This window comes from Rhinopithecus roxellana, chromosome 3, assembly GCF_007565055.1.
Source record: "Rhinopithecus roxellana isolate Shanxi Qingling chromosome 3, ASM756505v1, whole genome shotgun sequence".
Taxonomy (NCBI): domain Eukaryota; kingdom Metazoa; phylum Chordata; class Mammalia; order Primates; family Cercopithecidae; genus Rhinopithecus; species Rhinopithecus roxellana.
In genome coordinates this window covers 5,214,358-5,234,968 of record NC_044551.1, presented here as the reverse complement: position 1 = coordinate 5,234,968, position 20,611 = coordinate 5,214,358, and the positions used below count along the sequence as shown (strand labels likewise).

Sequence of the window (20,611 nt, the reverse complement as noted above, 5' to 3'; positions counted from 1 at the left end):
CCATCAACTCGCCATCACCCATCAACTCTATTTTTTTTTTTCTTTGCATCTGTGCAGCTACCAGGTAGGAACTTAATAATTACAGTGTGGGAAAAGAGTACCAACATACTTTCTGCTTAGGGATTAGTATCACCTAATCCAAGTCCGGTGTGTTTACCTGCAACTAAGGGATTGAGAACAGAAGAACCTCTGCAAGAACAAATGTCCCTCTTCCTATGGTGGAAGTATCAGTGGTTCAGGTTAGTATATTAGATGGTTTGAGGTTGTACAAAGCTGGTGTTTGACATAGCTGATGTGGCTTATTGAATTTTAAAATGTTGAATTAAATAAGGAGAAGGTTATTTCCTTTCCAAATCCCTTTCAGTCGTTCTTATTACCTTAAGAAGAAAGACTTAATTGTGGTCTTTCATATGTCTATATTATTTGCTAAATGCCATTTTAAACAGAGAACAGACCTCAGCTCAGAGTCTTTGGAAGGTCATGGTTATCTAGCTAAACTTGAATTTATTTTGCCTTGCTTATTGTATATTTTTTCAATTATCTTCTATGCATAAATGATGCTAGTTCCAAATTACAGTAATATACAAAGCTTTATTTTTAAACATATGGCCTTTTAAATAAAAATGTAAGTCTACTAGAAATATTAAATGCAAACATTACAAATGGCCCACAGTTGCACCTAAAATTGTGAAGGTGATTCAAGAATGATCAATGTGTTAATGAAACTGCTATTGTTATTAGTAAGAGGGCTTTATTAAAGGAGGCCTGGTTCTTTCTCTTCAGAGGAGAGCCGTAGAAATCAGCCTTGCGCGTTATCAGCCTGCAATTCATATATGTTTTAGTTATTAGTATCCATAAATCATATGCTGTTCTATTTGGCACTCACTCAATAGGTCATAAAAAAATCACACTGCACAAAATAAAGCAAAATAAAACAAATACTATTAACCTAAAGAAGGCAAACAAGCAGGAATGATAATCCAAGTAATCTTATTAGTCAGAAAGTTGCTTACTTCAAAAGGTCAACAATACACGCTTCACCATTTATAAATGTGAAATTAGTCATGTAAGGAAAAAAAAAAAAAAACCTGGTACTCCACTAATAATAATATAAAGAGGAAGCTCTTTTATTTTAATAATAGCTAATTTAATCAGAGGACTATCTCAAAAGAGTAATGGGGAAAAAAATTGGTCTTAAATTACTGCAATGCAAAAATGATATTTATAATATTTAACCATAGAAAAAATATTTACATTAAAATAATATTTCTATGCTAAACCTCTTCAAAAAGGTTTTCTATTATTTGATTTTAGTTCTTCTGAAGATCCACTTTGGAAAAATGGTACTTAATTCCTGCTAGTTAAAATTTCTCCAAATTAAAACACTGAAAATGAAACTATGAAGGGTGTTTTTATTTCAAATTTCTCCTCAAAATCTTGACATTTCTTTCATAAGCTTAAGTTGTGGTATATAATTTAACTGTTATAAATTCTAAAAGATAAGGATTAGTCATCAGAATTTAACAAGCTAGTTATTCAGTAATTTCCCAAGAATCATAGATATATTTACACAGATTTTTTTTTTCAGAAATACAACAGATATAATTTTCAAAGTATAAACTAAATATTATTAAAATGCAGGTATTTGATAAATTATTGTGACACTAAGATACAGAATCAGTCATATACACCAAAGCCAACGATACCAATCTATGTGCATGTAAACCCAAAACACACACACACACACACACACACACACTGAGTCATGGTGACAAAGTCCACACAAATGGTTAATCATTGAGTTCAAAGTTTCTTTCCACTATGGCAATCAAAACCAACATCACCAGGACTTCTAGTCTGGAAGGGTATGGATCCCCCTGGGTGTTCAGCATAAAAGGCACAGCAACAGAAGGTATGTTTCTCAATCAATCAAAAAACAACTATTCATTGAATGCCCTTCACAGTGGATACAATGACTGATGAATGTGGAGGTTTTTTTTTTTTTTTTTTTTTTTTTTTGGAGATGGCGTCTCCTCTATTGTGCAACGGTGCAATCTCGACTCAATGCAACCTCCACCTCCCAGGTTCAAGTGATTCTCCTGCCTCAGCCTCCCAAGTAGCTGGGATTACAGGCATGCGCCACCACGCCCAGCTAATTTTTGTATTTTTAGTAGAGACGAGGTTTTACCACGTTGGACAGGCTGGTCTCGAACTCCTGACCTCAAGTGATCCACCTGCCTCGGCCTCCCAAAGTGCTGGGACTATAGGCATGAACCACCGCGCTTGGCCGGTTCTTACTTTTCAGGAACTTACAGTCCAGCTACATATTCGAAATACAAACATGAACTAGAAGACAGCATAACACAGAAAATGACAAATAAATGTCAACACATTCAGTCTGAGAGCCCAAGGAAAGAAAGATTGCAACCAGTGAAGGCAGGTAGTTTTGGCCCTGTATACATTTGCTTACAAAAACCAAAAGTCAGACCACCAACTCAAATGTTTCCACTTTGTTTGCTCTTATTAAAGCTTAAGAAAACAATATCTGAAACACTATTTTTGAGAAGAAAGACAACAGCATTAGCTTCTAGGCCCAGAGATATTTCCATTCTTAAAGGAAATATCTCGAGTCAAAGAGATTATTCTATAATGTGGAATTTGGCATGAAGACTGGCAAAGTGGAAATGGAAAGATATTGTTTTGAGGTAAGATGGGTCTTGATCCTCCTCTATCTGGCCATGTAGGGCACTCAAAGAGAGCCTGTGAGTCAGGCCAGATCTTGTTACCAAGCAGTTTGCTGCTCTGTTGCTTAGTGACTTGAACCAGCCGGCCATCATTCCCAGCTGGGTTTTCTAGAGTCAAACCTTAACAGATTTCTGACTTGATCTTTCTCCTTAGAGCTCAAGTCTTTTATTTTTTCTTTCCCTGAATGATTGACTATAAAATTATTCTCTGATTGGCTTTGTTTTTACACCTCTTATGTAAAAACAACCCTGAATCAAATGTTCTCCATTGACCCCTTTTCACCAAGGACATATATTTCTCCTACACACACATATTTTTATAAGAATATTTTTATAAGAATGTCAACTTCTATACAAGCCACATATGTAAACTAATAAACTGAGATTCCACACCAAAAAAGGGTTCTGTCTCCACCCTTCTATTAACTACCATTTTGTAAAATCTTTGAATATTCACTGTTATAACTTCAATACACATGCACGGTAGGGTAATAAATGTGAATGTGATTCTTAGCCCAAAGGAAGGTAACGCTGAAAGAAACAACACAGGATGGAGAGTTAGGAAGACTTGGGTTCAAGTTTTAGTGCTATTGGTTTCATTACTGTTTAGCTGAAAGATCTTGGTTATGTAAGAATTTTTTCTGGACCTCAGCAGCTGCATATGTAAAGTACAACTAATAATACTTACACCCAACCTTGGTTGTTTTAAGGGGTTAATGTACACAAAGTACCTGACACCTGGCAGGAGCTAAATCATTGGTGTCTATGTTATAATTAATCTAAGATTGTAAAGTTATATTATTATGAACCTAAGTTTTTTTATTCCAAAATGAAATCACATTTCTTCTCAGGTCAACTTTTCAGGGTTTCCTTTTGAGAATAAGTGCCTCATCTGAAATACTTGGAGAGTATTTATATCCTTAAAACTGTACATAAAATGATTTTTCTATTTTGTTTATTTGCAGTAGATGAGACTGATGTGTTAAGATGGTATAAAATTGAAGTCTAGTAAAAGAGAATTTTAAATTAGAATCTTTACAGTGATCTATACATTTCCCTATTTGCTACCTAAAATTATGCCTTTTAGATGGTGGCCTAACGTGAATACCACCAATACCTTCATTCTGAAGGCCCTGAAGCTTATTTATGAGTCACAGAATTATTAAATAATTCTGTTTCCTGTTTTTACCCATGTAGCATCCACCGCACTCTCTTACAGCAGCAAGTTGGAACTTGTTCCTAATTGCTTATCTTAAATAGACTGTAGTTTGTTATCACTTTGTAAATTTAATTAGTCAATACTTTTTACTTGTAAATGCCAAATGCCTTTATGACTTATTAATAGAGTTTCCAAGTCAAAAAGGTTGAATAACTAAGGTCAAGTATCAAATGGCCAGAAGACCTGGAAATATGTGATTTCAATATACTGAATGAATCACAGCTTTAAAAACATGATTTTTTAAAAAGCAAAACCATGACATAATTTTGCTACATTAGAAATAGTAAATCTTCTTTCTGAAAGTGCTACTTGAAGAACAAATTTCGTAGTTTCCTATCTAAGAAAAAAAAAATTGCTGAAACTCCTTTAGTTACCTGAACACAGGAGCTTTTCAATTATAAATAAATTTATACAAAGAATAATTTTTTAAAAATCAAAGCCATGATTTACATTATTTTAATGAACTTTGAAATTCAAGTTTTTATTTTCTTCTTACTAACATTTCTGCCAAGTTTGCAAGAAAGATGGTGTCTTCTTAAGAAGAGATTTTACCACCAGTAGCAATGGCTTCAGCTCGTACGAACAGGCTTCACATACTTTCTAAGATAAATGTCAACGGTCATGGGAAGTACACATGAATAATAAGCTGCGAGGTTATCCAATGTTTTCTTCACTTTTTTCTCAATGCCAATTGTCATAATCTAATCCCTGTAATTCCTTAAACCTGACAAGCCAATCAGCATGTTCTTTAAAAGGAGTATCTTCCTCAGGTCTTTTGATTTTGTGGGAAGCCAACAATGCCTTTCAAATGGTACCGGCACCCTCAATTTGCAGCGCCTCCACCTCTCATAATTCCCACAGAGGGCAACAGCCAGTTATACGACAGACATGGCTGAAGGTTAGGGCTGACTGGTCTTCCCCAAACATTCGAGCAGCACTTCCTGGTGTGCTTCTCAGATGATTTCCCCCAGAAACTTGCTCCCCATCTTCTGGTATTGCACTTTGCCTACAGCCATCCTCCGGGTTCCTAGCTCCCAGGGGACTGGCAGCAATGCTCTTCTCTGGGTATTTTTACCATAAGAGACAGAGAAAAGATAACCTCAAACCCACGCAGGGCAGAAGTGAGAAAGATGGAACGAGGGAGAAAGAGAAATCACTAAATAATGGTTTTGAAAATTTCCTCAGTTGTTTGTGTGTGTATATGTGTATTTTTAATCTACAAACTCTAAGTGGCTGTATTTCTCTTTTATAGGTGACAAATGGTTTCTTTCCCCTTCTGTGACTTGCAAATTTATAATATATTTCTCTCTTAACAACCATAAAAACAACTACCGTTGTTGAAGAAATAATGACTCAGAAAGCAAATGTTTACTTTTAAATATGAGCAACTTTATATCTAATGCCAATGCCTGATAAAGAGAAATTCATAGTAAACAAAAAATATGGCCAAAAATCACTTATTTATCTTCCTAAACATATTTAAGATTTATTAAAACTCTCCTAAAAGCCCTTTTGAAAATCCACCTAAAATAATCATTTTGTTGTTAAAATTGTCACTAAGTACTTCTTCTACTGTTGGATATGTTTTAATTAAAAATACATATGTGTACACTAGAATTATAAAAATAATACATTTGAGTATTACCTAGTCATCATAATTCCTAAAGATGTCCTACTGCCTAATTTCACTTATGTACACGCTGGAACATTTTCCTCCATTCGGTGCATCAAGCACGGTATAAACTGATAATTTTCTCATCTAGTCCTTAATCAGGAATATAAGCCCCATGATATGACTTATATTAGAAAACTGTATTTGGTTTTAATCATATTTGGAATTAAAAATGTTTTTGAGAGACATATAGTAAATAACAAACCTGATGCATCTTAGTGAATGCCACCCATGAATATTAGTCTTTTTTTTTTTTTTTTTTTTTTTTTTATACTTTAAGTTCTAGGGTACATGTGCATAACATGCAGGTTTGTTACATATGTATACTTGTGCCATGTTGGTGTGCTGCACCCATCAACTCGTCAGCACCCATCAATTCATTATTTATATCATGTATAACTCCCAATGCAATCCCTCCCCCCTCCCCCTTCCCCATGATAGGCCCCAGTGTGTGATGTTCCCCTTCCCGAGTCCAAGTGATCTCATTGTTCAATTCCCACCTATGAGTGAGAACATGCGGTGTTTGGTTTTCAGTTCTTGTGACAGTTTGCTAAGAATGATGGTTTCCAGCTGCATCCATGTCCCTACAAACGACGCAAACTCATCCTTTTTTATGGCTGCATAGTATTCCATGGTGTATATGTGCCACATTTTCTTAATCCAGTCTGTCACAGATGGACATTTGGGTTGATTCCAAGTCTTTGCTATTGTGAATAGTGCCGCAATAAACATACGTGTGCATGTATCTTTGTAGTAGAATAATTTATAATCCTTTGGGTATATACCCAGTAGTGGGATGGCTGGGTCATATGGTACATCTAGTTCTAGATCCTTGAGGAATTGCCATACTGTTTCCCATAATGGTTGAACTAGTTTACAATCCCACCAACAGTGTAAAAGTGTTCCTATTTCTCCACATCCTCTCCAACACCTGTTGTTTCCTGACTTTTGAATGATTGCCATTCTAACTGGTGTGAGATGGTATCTCATTGTGGTTTTGATTTGCATTTCTCTGATGGCCAGTGATGATGAGCATTTTTTCATGTGTCTGTTGGCTGTATGAATGTCTTCTTTTGAGAAATGTCTGTTCATACCCTTTGCCCACTTTTTGATGGGGTTGTTTGGTTTTTTCTTGTATATTTGTTTGAGTTCTTTGTAGATTCTGGATATTAGCCCTTTGTCAGATGAGTAGATTGCAAAAATGTTCTCCCATTCTGTAGGTTGCCTGTTCACTCTGATGGTAGTTTCTTTTGCTGTGCAGAAGCTCTTTAGTTTAATTAGATCCCATTTGTCAATTTTGGCTTTTGCTGCCATTGCTTTTGGTGTTTTAGACATGAAGTCCTTGCCCATGTCTATGTCCTGAATGGTACTACCTAGGTTTTCTTCCAGGGTTTTTATGGTATTAGGTCTAACATTTAAGTCTCTAATCCATCTTGAATTAATTTTCGTATAAGGAGTAAGGAAAGGATCCAGTTTCAGCTTTCTACTTATGGCTAGCCAATTTTCCCAGCACCATTTATTAAATAGGGAATCCTTTCCCCATTTCTTGTTTCTCTCAGGTTTGTCAAAGATCAGATGGCTGTAGATGTGTGGTATTATTTCCGAGGACTCTGTTCTGTTCCATTGGTCTATATCTCTGTTTTGGTACCAGTACCATGCTGTTTTGGTTACTGTAGCCTTGTAGTATAGTTTGAAGTCAGGTAGCTAGACGCCTCCAGCTTTGTCCTTTTGACTTAGGATTGTCTTGGCAATGCGGGCTCTGTTTTGGTTCCATATGAACTTTAAAGCAGTTTTTTCCAATTCTGTGAAGAAACTCATTGGCAGCTTGATGGGGATGGCATTGAATCTATAAATAACCTTGGGCAGTATAGCCATTTTCACGATATTGATTCTTCCTGTCCATGAGCATGGTATGTTCTTCCATTTGTTTGTGTCCTCTTTGATTTCACTGAGCAGTGGTTTGTAGTTCTCCTTGAAGAGGTCCTTTACATCCCTTGTAAGTTGGATTCCTAGGTATTTTATTCTCTTTGAAGCAATTGTGAATGGAAGTTCATTCCTGATTTGGCTCTCTGTTTGACTGTTACTGGTGTATAAGAATGCTTGTGATTTTTGCACATTAATTTTGTATCCTGAGACTTTGCTGAAGTTGCTTATCAGCTTAAGGAGATTTTGGGCTGAGACAATGGGATTTTCTAAATATACAATCATGTCATCTGCAAACAGGGACAATTTGACTTCTTCTTTTCCTAACTGAATATGCTTGATTTCTTTCTCTTGCCTGATTGCCCTAGCCAGAACTTCCAACACTATGTTGAATAGGAGTGGTGAGAGAGGGCATCCCTGTCTTGTGCCAGTTTTCAAAGGGAATTTTTCCAGTTTTTGCCCATTCAGTATGATATTAGCTGTGGGTTTGTCATAAATAGCTCTTATTATTTTGAGGTACGTTCCATCAATACCGAATTTATTGAGCGTTTTTAGCATGAAGGGCTGTTGGATTTTGTCAAAAGCCTTTTCTGCATCTATTGAGATAATCATGTGGTTCTTGTCTTTGGTTCTGTTTATATGCTGGATTACGTTTATTGATTTGCGAATGTTGAACCAGCCTTGCATCCCAGGGATGAAGCCCACTTGATCATGGTGGATAAGCTTTTTGATGTGCTGCTGAATCCGGTTTGCCAGTATTTTATTGAGGATTTTTGCATCGATGTTCATCAGGGATATTGGTCTAAAATTCTCTTTTTTGTGTGTGTGTCTCTGCCAGGCTTTGGTATCAGGATGATGTTGGCCTCATAAAAAGAGTTAGGGAGGATTCCCTCTTTTACTATTGATTGGAATAGTCAGAAGGAATGGTACCAGCTCCTCCTTGTACCTCTGGTAGAATTCAGCTGTGAATCCATCTGGTCCTGGACTTTTTTTGGTTGGTAGGCTATTAATTATTGCCTCAATTTCAGAGCCTGCTATTGGTCTATTGAGGGATTCAACTTCTTCCTGGTTTAGTCTTGGAAGAGTGTAAGTGTCCAGGAAATTATCCATTTCTTCTAGATTTTCTAGTTGATTTGCGTAGAGGTGTTTATGGTATTCTCTGATGGTAGTTTGTATTTCTGTGGGGTCGGTGGTGATATCCCCTTTATCATTTTTTATTGCATCTATTTGATTCCTCTCTCTTTTCTTCTTTATTAGTCTTGCTAGCAGTCTGTCAATTTTGTTGATCTTTTCAAAAAACCAACTCCTGGATTCATTGATTTTTTGGAGGGTTTTTTGTGTCTCTATCTCCTTCAGTTCTGCTCTGATCTTAGTTATTTCTTGCCTTCTGCTAGCTTTTGAATGAATATTAGTTTTTAATGGTTAATGTTTTCAAAGTAGCTTGAAAATATTTCACTATATAGCCTAAATTGACTGTTAAATTCAGGAAATTACATCTTCATTTCTATTATAGTCAAATGTCTCAATGTTTTTCACTGTGACATTCACTTACATTGGAGTGTGATACTGACAGCTATAGTAACAATATTTTAAGAGTATAAACAGTTGGGTTTTTAGAGGCAAATTGACATAGAGTTGTGCATTGCTTATTCTAAGTTCTGAGAAATGTGTCATTAGGCAATTTCATCACTGTGCAAACACGTTAGAATGTACTTACACAAACCTAGATGGTATAGCCTATTATACCTAGGCAATATGGCATAGCCCGTTGCACCTAGCCTACAAACCTGTACAGCATGTTATTCTACTACTACTGTGGGCAACCATAACACAAGGATTAAGTATTTGTACACCTAAACATAAAAAAGGTACAGTTAAAAATACAGTATAAAAGATAAAAAATGATATACCTGTATAGGGCACTGACCATGAATGGAGCTTACAGGACTGGAAGTTGCTCTGGGTGACTCATTGAGTGAGTGGTGAGTGAATGTGAAGGCCTAGGACATTACCACACACTACTATAGACTTCATAAACACTGTACACTTAGGCTACACTGAATTTATAAATATTTTTATTTCTTTAAGTTAACTTTAGCTTACTGTAACTTTTTACTTTATAAAACTCTTTTAATTTTAATTTTTTGGCTTTTTTGTAATAACACTTAAAATACTAACATTATACAGCTGAACAAAAATATTTTTTATATCTTTATTCTATAAGCTTTTATTTTTAATTTTTTTTTTTTTTACTTTTTAAATATTATAAATATTTTTTGTTAGAAACTAAGACACAAACACACATTAGCCTAGGGTTACACAAGGACAGGATCATCAGTATCATTATCTTCCTCCTCCATATCCTGTCCCACTGGAAGGTCTTCTGGGGCAATAACATGCATGAAGCTGTCATCTCCTATGAGAACAATGCCCTCTTCTAGATACCTCCTGAGGGACCTACCTGACGCTGTTTTATAGTTAACTTTTGTATATAAGTAGGAGGTGTACTCTTTAAAATAATAATAAAATACATAAATAAACCAGCAATATAGTTATCATTAAGTGTAATACATAACTACATATGCTATACCTTTATAGGACTGACAGCTTGGTAGGTTTGTTTACACCAGCATCCCCACAAACACAAGAGTAATGCATTGTGCTATGACTTCACTAGGTGACTGAAGTTTTTCTGGTCCATTATAATATTATGGGACCACCATCATATATGCAGTCTATCATTGACTGAAATGCTATTACATGTGTGTACTGTTGAGCAGTTTAAAAAAATGATCCAGGTATATATATGTGCATGTATATGTAAGTATATAGGTATATGTGTGTGTGTGTGTGTATAGGTATACATGTATATACAGATATATATGTATATAGGTACATATATGTGTATATATACACACAAATACACACATAAGTATACAAATACACACATTATATATATATAAAGTACAGCTCAATTGCTATACTATGTACTAAAAAAGAGCTAGTTGCTCAAGGATATATATATAAAGTATACATTGCTTGCTCTTTCTCATTTTATAGTATGGTGTATTATGGCAGATATATATACATGTATCATCTCTCTATATATATAGCCTCCCAAAGTGCTAAGATTACAGGCATGAGCCACCATGCCCGGCCGAGAAGTCTTTTTTAAGAGCATGAGAACACTAAAATACTGATTAATGAATTTGTTTAGCAGACATTTATTAAGCATCCACCATTGACCAGCCATCATGCCAAGCATAAGTATACTAAGATGAACGAACAGGGCCCTGGTTCTCTGGTGGGTTACTCCAAGCCACTTGCCTTAAGGGCTTCATAATGGAAGGGAGCAAAAATTCAAGCTGTAGGATTCCCAAAGCAGATCTTGGATCCATGGATGATAGTTACAGGGAAGAAGACCTCAACTGTTTAGAAGCAAGGTCTTTCCAATCAACAGCCCTGTCAAACAACAGAAGTACTTCTGTATAATCTTCATCAAGGAGGTTTGACGAAAGGTTCAAGGACTTGTTATTACAGATGCTATTCTACAAATTCAACTATGGCATACAGGGTAAATCAGATCGCCCTTAACATACTATATAACCAAGATAGGTTAGCCATCAGCACTATTTTACCTTATGCCTTGGAACAGAGCTATGTTTCCCAGCCTCCTTTGCAGTTAGATGTGGCCATAGAACTGAGTTCTAGTTAGAAGAAAACGAGTATAAGTGACATGTGCACTTCTAGGCCTGCCTCATAAAAGCTCACACATGCCATCCTCTTTCATGGTCTTTCTCCTGATTCATCTGAGCCTGGCAACCTTGGGAATCACATGTTGCAAATAATGGAACCACAGGATGGTAGAATTCCAGGTCCCTGAGGCACCTAGTGGTGCCTGCCGGCTGCCTCTCCACAAAAGCAGAAGCAAGAAATAAAAATTCACTGTGTCAATCCAATTAGATTTGGAGAATATTCTGTAGAACAACAGCAAGATTATCTTAGCTAAAACAGATGCCTTCCAATATTATTGATTTATTCTACCGTGGTATAAATTATTGGAAATCAACAAATGGTTCTTGCTCAACTTTCTAATAATTAGGTACAGCATAAACATGTTAGACTCAGTAGGCATTAAATGTATGCATAGTGAATGCAGGGGAATACCGGGAGCAGGAAACCAATACTGTGAGGCAGAACATTGTTGTAGCAACAAATTAGATACAAATATATTTATATTTATGTCAGAACAATTTGAAACATATTTTCAAAATTCTCCATAGTGCTTAGTACAAACTGTGAAAGCAAAAATGAGATTTTTTTGTCAAAAGATGCCTGTGGATATTATGAATGTCTTGGGGCTCATTCGACCAATATGGAAAACTTGAGATCCTCTTTCCAACTCTCTTGCCTGATGGTTTTAGTCCATGGGGGAAACTGCTTCCGAGTTACTGAAAATCGATACCATGATTTTTATTTCTGGTTTCCATTGCTCTCTTTATGCCTTTCTTACTGGGCTGTGACCTGATACACTAAAATGAAATATTGATAGAAATTGTACTCTTGAAGTTTTTCCAAACAGCACCAGAAAAGGAAGTGCCAGAAATGTCAGAAAAAAAGCCTATTTTCATGGGATTTCCTGCCTTCCTTACATCCCGACATGTCTAAATAGTTCAGATAACCTCCAGCTGAACTCCAGGTTGCTCCACTCAGACTGAAATCAAACAGCTGAGTTGAGGGCCACTCATTCAGCAATAGGTGCAATTTAGGAACTGCAGTGATAAAGCAGTGCAACCAAAACGGACACTGGCCACGGAAATTCTGGTCCTGGCTCCGTAGGAACTCAAGCCAGCTCTCCTGCTCTGGCACCCGATGCCTGGCCTTGAGCCAACCTTCTCCTTCAGTGCATCTCCCAGTGTTTATCCATGCCTTTCTTTAATTCACTGCTTGTTGCTCACAATTTTTTTCCAAAAAAATAAAAATAATAATAAAATCTTCCTCAAAGAGAATTCATCATTTCCCAATAATTTCTTTAAGACAGAAAAAGTCAATGTTTGTCTCACTCCTCTTATGGCCATTATATCTACCAAACTCAGAAATGCCATCTAAGTGTTAAAATCTTGGGGGACAATAAGAACACTTCCCAATCAGAGATCCAGCTACCTAAAACCAAATTTTTGAGGTTGGACATGTCTTTGGGTGTGACATACCATTTATTTCCTTTGTCATTGACTTTCATCTATAACATTAATGTATTCCTGAGCACGGTCTTGTCACTAGTTTAGATTTTAATTCCTTTTACTTTTTGCTGCTTTCCTCCTAAAAACCTTGTTTCTGTTTTTTTTTTTTTTTTTTTTTTTTTTTTTTTTTTTCCTATTGCTAACATACATACTCTTGGGTTGTTATGGCAAAACTGTATAAAAAGTATTTAGTCATACAGTTTCTCAACTAACACTTTCTTTTTTGTTATGCTGTTTTCTTTATCATAATTTATACTCATCAAAATGTAGATGTAGTGCATAGAAACTACTACTACCTGAAACTATCTAAGTGTGTATCATAGACCCTGATACTCGGACTCACTGATCAGAGCTTGGAATGGCCTCTGCTTAGGTAGAAACTCCAAATAAGCTCACACGATGGTCTGTTTTAATATTTGGGTTTTTCTTTTCTTTTCTTTTTTTTTCTTTTTCAAGAGCAGGAAAAGATCAAGAATCCTCCAGAAAAATACACGGAAGCATATGCATGAAACAAATTCACCCATTATAAAGAAGATAAAAATATTCACAAAGAAAATAAAAAGATTGGCAAAATATTCTAACAATCCAAATTCAAAGAACACAACAGTACTACCGAGTACTAGAAGGCAACTTTCTGCGTAGAATTCCTAATCCCTTTCTTCTTTCCTTTGGAAAGGCATGTTTAAGATTATAAATACTGTATATCAAAGTCAGGAGTGAGGAAGGGCTTTATGAAGACACACCATTACACATACACTATACGTGTCTCTGTTCAAGTGGGGATCATGCAGAAAAGAGAGCAAATTATGATTTTCCTCCCCTCATTTCTGGTCCTTTCTTTCCTCAGCTGTTGGGGAACCTGGTAGGGAAATTAGTTTAAGAAATCAAAGAAACGCCACCACATAAGTATGGGAGTAAAACTGCATTCTTATTTGACATCTGGCATCCAATTTTCTTGTAGGAACTTGCAATAGGAATTGAACTTTGAGAACCACCCACCTCAACCACTCCTAGTACCAGTCTCCAGGATTCTTGCCCTGACTTGGACATTTGTGGGATTTACGGTTAAGGGAGATTGTTTGGCGAGAAATCCCAGGTGAGGAATGATGATGGTCCTCCCTCCCTACCCCCAAAATTAAAGGCGCGAGGAGCTGGAATCCCCGAAGGGAAACGGCCACCATTTCTGCGTGGTCTGCGCAAACCTTACCATGTATGTGCCACCGTGAAACGCCGCTGTTTGGGGATGTTGCTGCTGAGAAGCATTCTGCGCAGGAGCCTGGGGGAATTTCTCGGAGAGATCACTGGAGAGAGCTTGGGAGAAACCGATTTCCTCGCTGTCTTGGACTTCTCGTGCTGCAACAGGTTTTCTCGCAAGGATTTCACAAGGTCCTCGTTCAGCCACGGGTTTGGACAATGCGGATTATCCACTTCAGGTACTGTTAAAGTGTCCGGGCTTGTCTGCTGAGCCATTTTCCTGGTCAACTTTGTACAGTTGGCAAGAATCCAGGGCAACGTGGTTCCCTTGCTCAGGGTCCGGGAAATGTCCAGGGAAGCAGGTCGGAGCCTGCTGCTGTTAGTGCATTCAGTCGCCTGCCTCAGTCTCTCTGTAGAGCTGGGGCTGGGTGCAGAGGAGGCGAGCGCACTCCTCCGCGGAAGCGTATTAAACGTCACCCCTCCTCTCCCAAGCCCCTGCCAAAGATCACTGACAAGCTCGCATAGCAAATGAACATGGAGGGAAAGCACCGCGCTCGCACAGCTTTGTCCGAGCTACAAAGCAGCCTGTTAAACTATTGGAACTAATGCGCTGCAGCTGCTCGAGAGACTTCTGCTGCTTATGTACATAAAAAGTCCTGGGGGGAGGGCTTAACCATCAGATGCCTGCTGCTGGGTTGTTTGGCTCGTCTTTCCATTTGCTTATTCCTGAATCCAAAGGAAAGAAAAACTTTGAACTTGACCTTCCTCTCCCGCAGGGCTATTTATCTCCCCACAGTCCACGTTCATAAAAGAAAATTGCCAATCCTTTGTTTTTTTTCTCTCTTTTTAATGAGGGAAGAATAAACAAGCACTAGCTACACAAGACGTGCTTCCCTGCTTACTAAGCTCAATCTGATGAACCACATAAAACAAATCCCATGAGAATAAAATTTGCTTTTTCTCCCTCTGTCTAGTTAGAACTCAAACAAAAGGTTTCAAAATACTACACATGGAACGCTTTACAGGTTGCAGTTGTGTTCTACAACCTTATTAATTACGGCCCTTGCAAAGAACCAACACAATTTAAACCCACAAATGATATATGTTCTCTCTTTGCATTTAAACTAATGCCCCTCCGGAAGGACAGATTGTCTTCATAAGAGTAGTTAAAAATGATTTTAAAGTTTCAATTACTATTTGTGATATATACAATTTTATGTATTCAACTATAAGAGGGTGGAATACATCTAGCTTTTCGTGATTTCCTTTACTGCCTTTTAATGTAAGATTTTTATGTGTGATGAATAGAGCTTCAACAAACTTACTCAGAGAGAGCTTAAAAGAAATTATTTTGCAATTGTAAAAAATGTTGTAACAAGAAAGTATGAGGTAAAGCCTGTTAAATATCATTTATGTGGACACTAGAAGTGCAGACATTAAACAGCATTGGAAATAAACTCAAACCTTTGCATAGGGAAGTTCCCAGTAGCTTAGTGATGCTACAGACCATGCGGGATTGAAATAGAATCACATTTCTCAGGGTCTAAGAATATTTCATGTTTTTTAAAAAACATAATAACTTAGGGAGCTACAAAATGCATCCAGAAAAAAAAAAAAATGGAGACTAGAATGATTCTTTTTGTTTCCTATGATTACTATTAGGTCAATTTTTTAAAGTTTCTCCTGTCGCCCTGCCCCCTGGTTGCTCCACTATAAGTTTCAATTAAATGTTTACAGAAAAACGTACTCTGAGGTTCTACTCACAGAAGCACAGGGTCAACCACTTGGTCCATCTTTCCCGTTAGTGTGCTCACAACAATTCAATGACACATGTGTGCTATGACTTCATCAAAAAACGTTAGACAAATATTTGAATTTGAAGAATCAGGGTATGATTATTCTTATTCTCATAATTTTTACCAATATAAAAGTTTTCATCACTTTGTGTTATTAAGTGGCTAAATATGTGTGTGCGTATGTGTGTATATTATCTATATATATACTATATTTCTATAAAGTGGGCTGAGGGACTGACAATGGCCTTAGAAGTTGTGCAAAACAGGTGTGCAATGCTTGCCCTCAAGGAGCTTGTAACTTAATGGAAACAATTGGATAATACTTAGAAAAAGATACCAGAACAACTGGAAAGTGAAATATTCAGATATAGAAAAGTACAATGAACATGAAATGCGTATGTGATGTGGAACCTCTGGGTAAAGTAAAGCTCAAGAAGGGAAGGTTCAGAAATTGATGGAAAGAAAGAAAAGAAAAAAGTGCACTTTAGGAGGAAAAACTAGAATGTACAAGCACAATTAAACATGCATTTGTGCATGTTTTTGTTTTGTGGAAAACAAAACAACAACAACAAAATTAAAGGCTCAACAGTCTGTAGATACAAAGCCTGTTCAGGTTCAAAGAAATAAAAAATTCAGTTGATAGGATAAGTGAGAAAAACTAATATGTATTAAACTGAAATGGCAAAAAAAAAAAAAAAAAATGTTTTAGAAAACATCTCCAGTTTCTGAAGACTCAGTTCCATTCAACAAACATTTATGGGCATTTATTTTTTGCCAGGTACTATAATGGGTGCTCTAGGGTATTTAAAGATTAGTTTGGCCAGGTGTGGTGGCTCACACCTGTAATCCCATCACTTTAGGAGGTCAAGGCAGAAAGATCACTTGAGCTCAGGAATTCAAGAGTAGCCTGGGTAACATAGTGAGACCCCATCTCTATAAAACATTAAAAAATAGCTGAGTGTGGTGGCATGCGTCTGTAGGCCAGCGCTACTCAGAAGGCTGAGGTGGGAGCATTGCTTAAGCCTGGGAAGTTGAGGCAGCAGTGAGCCATGATCATGCCAGTGCACTCAAGATTGGGTGACAGAGTGAGACCCAGCCTCTAAATAAATAAATAAATAGATAAGCTTGATACTATATCTCTATATCTGCCCTCGGGGAGCTTATAGTCTAATAGGATAAATGACAAGTGCAAAATGATTGACATGGAAACGTGTAGCCCAAGTATCCAGATGAGATCCTGGAGGCTGGAGATATTTAAATGTCTGGCTCTAAGTAGAGAAAAGTGACTCTAGTGACGGAGTAAAGGAAGAGATGATTCTAAGAATGATATGGTCAATAATTGGGAAATTCATTGAGTTCAAGGGATTCTGGGTTCTAGTTCTCACTTTCAGTGACCTTGTAGAAAAACTTAGGAAGAGTAAACTACTTACATGCTGATCTTCTCATAAATAGTATGCCATGTAGAATGTTCAGAGAGTTTGGGCACTTTGTTAATGATCACAATTAAGCTAAATAGTAGATATAACAATATTCTATTCAAAATGCACTGATCATTATGGTTAAACATGGACAAAAGCATTCTGGAGATCTCCCATTGCTTTGGTGTATGTTAAAGGATTTCAGTGTATTTGGTTGGTGCAAAAGTAATTATGGTTTTTGCCATTAAAAGTAATGAAGCAGGATTGGGAGTTTCTTTACAGGTCCCCATATCCATTACTGTTATTGATTCAATTTTCTAACACTTCCCATTACCCTCCTGAATCTGCCAAATGATATATGATATGCATTCTGCTTTTTAAAAATACAAAATTAATTTTGTTTTGAGGATTCTTGGCCAGTCCTTGAAATAACTTGAAAAAGCCTGCAGTGTTTCAAAGTCATGCTTGAAAATTGCTGCCTTAGGAAACACAAATTGTAAGGTTCCGAAGACAACCAAAGGTGGGTGAGGTTTGGACAGACTGGAAACTTTTTCTTATGTTAAGGCAGAGGGTCAGAGGGCTTTCTTCCAACAGGAGCACTCCACAGCTTGGGTTTTTCACAAAATCTCTTTAAAATGAGCTGCCAGGAACTTGTGTGAAAAACACTGTACTGTAAGTGACAGCCAAATAAGGCCTCAGGTTTTAACAATTGGAATTTTGAAAGTGGGTGAAATGTTTTGATAAAGTCACCCACGCCTAGAAAAACAGATAACATCTCTTAACTTCATAAAAGTTTTCCTAGACACCTCTTTGTGGATTTTCAATTTGTGGTTTTTTTTTTGTTGTTGTTGTTTTTGTTTTGTTTTTGGAATCCTTGAAAATGTTTTGTCTCATTAATCATTTGTAGGTGGTAACAAAGAAGATGAGATTTGCACAGGTTCTGAGACAGAAGGTGTGCTTTTGTCTAGGTAAGAATAAGCAAGGCTGGATTTCCCACAATGGAAAGCGAGCAATGATGTGGCTCATTCAAAAGAATGGAAGAAATGATTTATACTCAGCTATGGAAACATTGTATGCTTCTCCAAACCGTGTTCTAATTCGATAAAGAAGGGTTAAAAGGAGATTGCTTTCAAATTGCCCATAGGATATGGTCCATGGAAATGAACTGATAGTGGGAGAGGTTATATTGTCTACTGGATAAAAAGGTATGGGTTAATTTTAGAAATGAAAGGTTTATTTTGAATCCCAGAAGTACTACTTACTAGTTGTGTTACTCTACTTTTCAGTGGCTCAGTTCCAGATCTGTGAAATAGGACAATAATAATGAGGATGATAATGATAGTAGCTATTGCATAAGAATACTACAAGGATTAAATGTGTTAATCCCCATGATATAAAGTGTTCAGGAGAGTGCCTGGTACAGAATAACCACCCAGTAAATAAAAATCTACCACTATGTGATACAAGGAACTTATAGAAATTCACACTTAGTAGATATCAATTATGTACCAGGAACTCTGCATTTTATTTCCCTTAATCCTTAAAATCACACTTAGGGTGTTGTTTTTGCACTGTGATTTTAGAGACGAGGGCATAAGGAGGTTAAATAACTTGCCAAAGGTCATGGAGTTTACCAATGGCATAAATGGGATTTAAATCTATGTCTATGAGGTGTCAGAGCTTCTATTTTGACTCTACATTATACAAACCCAAAAGGAAAGCAGATCTAGTATTTAAAATTGATTATGGTTATTTCTATGGAAAACAGTAGACACCTGAGTCCCCTGAGTTCTTGATCTAGTTAACACTAAATTTTGCCCTTGGCTACTTTCAGAATATACACCGTGTCGACCTGTAAAGCCTGCCAAGTCATGAAGTTCTTTCCGAGGCATGGTATTCAAGTAAGGGCAGCTGAAGGTGGAATTCCTGAGATGTTTTTTGTTTTTATGTTTTTTTCTCATCTATGTACCTGTCCTCTTTTGATATGAAGAAATTTTAATTAAACTCCATGATAGTTTTCCACTTAGCCACAAAATATATTCTAAAATTATTCCATCTTAATTTTTTATCATATTTTCATTATAAAGTTTGATGATAAAATTATATCATCCCCTTATCTAAAAGTACATCTGAACTGTAGAACATGGTTTTTCAAATTATCATCATAATGATCATTATCATCATCATTGATATTTTATTAGGTACTGGGCTAGTAGGCAGAGATTTCCAAAAAAGTAAAATACCTACTTTAGAAGGGAATATAAACAAAACTCTCCCAACAAAGAAAACAAATACTAAGAAGCAAAATAATAATAGAAACAATTGGTGCCTCCTGGGTTAAAAGTAGTGACCAATAATTTATCTAGACAGAGAATAACTCAAAAACAAGGCAGAGCTTGAATTAAGTCTTGAAAGAAGGTATATATGGAAGACTAATGATAGGTTTGGAAAGATCGGTAGTTTAGAGGAGGTAAGATGCTTTGGATTTTTGGACTTTTTTACTATGGAAAAATCAGTAAAATTTACATGGTTGGTGGGTAAACAATATATGAAGAGATTTAAATACGTTTAACCTGGTTTCAATATGTTCTATAATTTGCAAGAGGAGGATTCTAAAGATCTTATTTCAATATTTCCTATTCAATATGAATTTGTGTAGAAATGGAAAGAAAGTGAGTAATAAAGCAAGAATTAGAAGGATTTGTTTATTGGCTGTATATAAGCTTGTAAGTCAATAGAGAAGTCAAAAATTGATCGGATATTTCTTATACATTCCACCCAATTAAACATCAAAAGCCAGTAAACAGTTTTTTAAGAGTATCTAGATTTCATTGAACAAAACAGCTATATGTCTTGATTTACATGAGAGGTATATTTTGAGCATATGATGTGCTCTTCTAAGATCAATTCATTTTAATAAAAGGATCAAATCTAGTTACATGGGTTTTTTTCCTAGATTAAAACTAATGTTAGAATGATCTCTGCTGAAATAGTAAGTCATTATTTCACTTGAAAGAAAAGTTAACATTTTATAGGACACAACTTACAATAGCAATTTTTTTTCTTTTTTCTTTTTTTTTCTTTTTTTGAGACAGAGTCTGGCTTTGTTGTCTAGGTTGTAGTGCAGTGGTGCAATCTCAGCTCACTGCAACCTCCACCTTCTGGGTTCAAGCGATTCTCCTGCCTTAGCCTCTCAAGTAGCGAGTAGCTAGGATTACAGGCATCCACCACCACGCCAGGCTAATTTTCATGTTTTTAGTAGAGACAGGGTTTCACCACATTGGCCAGGCCTGTTTCAAACTCCTGACCTCAACTGATCCTCCCGCCTTGGCCTCCCAAAGTGCTGGAATTACAGGTGTGAGCCACTGTGCCTCGCTTATACCAGCAATTTTAACACAGCATGTT

At 36.6% G+C, this 20,611-nt stretch overlaps 1 protein-coding gene across 4 annotated transcripts in view; it reads right to left on the bottom strand.

The window, feature by feature from the left end:
* PDE4D (phosphodiesterase 4D) overlaps positions 1-20,611 on the bottom strand; it is a 1,457,192-nt gene that overhangs the window by 813,085 nt on the left and 623,496 nt on the right. Inside the window, exon 1 of one of the 4 annotated variants that reach the window (XM_030926719.1) lies at positions 14,006-14,844. The exons of 2 other annotated variants lie outside the window; for them this stretch is intronic. In XM_030926719.1, the coding sequence (XP_030782579.1) occupies positions 14,006-14,268 (263 nt within the window). In that variant the 5' untranslated portion in view covers positions 14,269-14,844. Of the gene's footprint in view, positions 1-14,005; positions 14,845-20,611 lie in introns of those variants that run through there. One more of the 4 variants, XM_030926713.1, reaches the window with a different exon arrangement.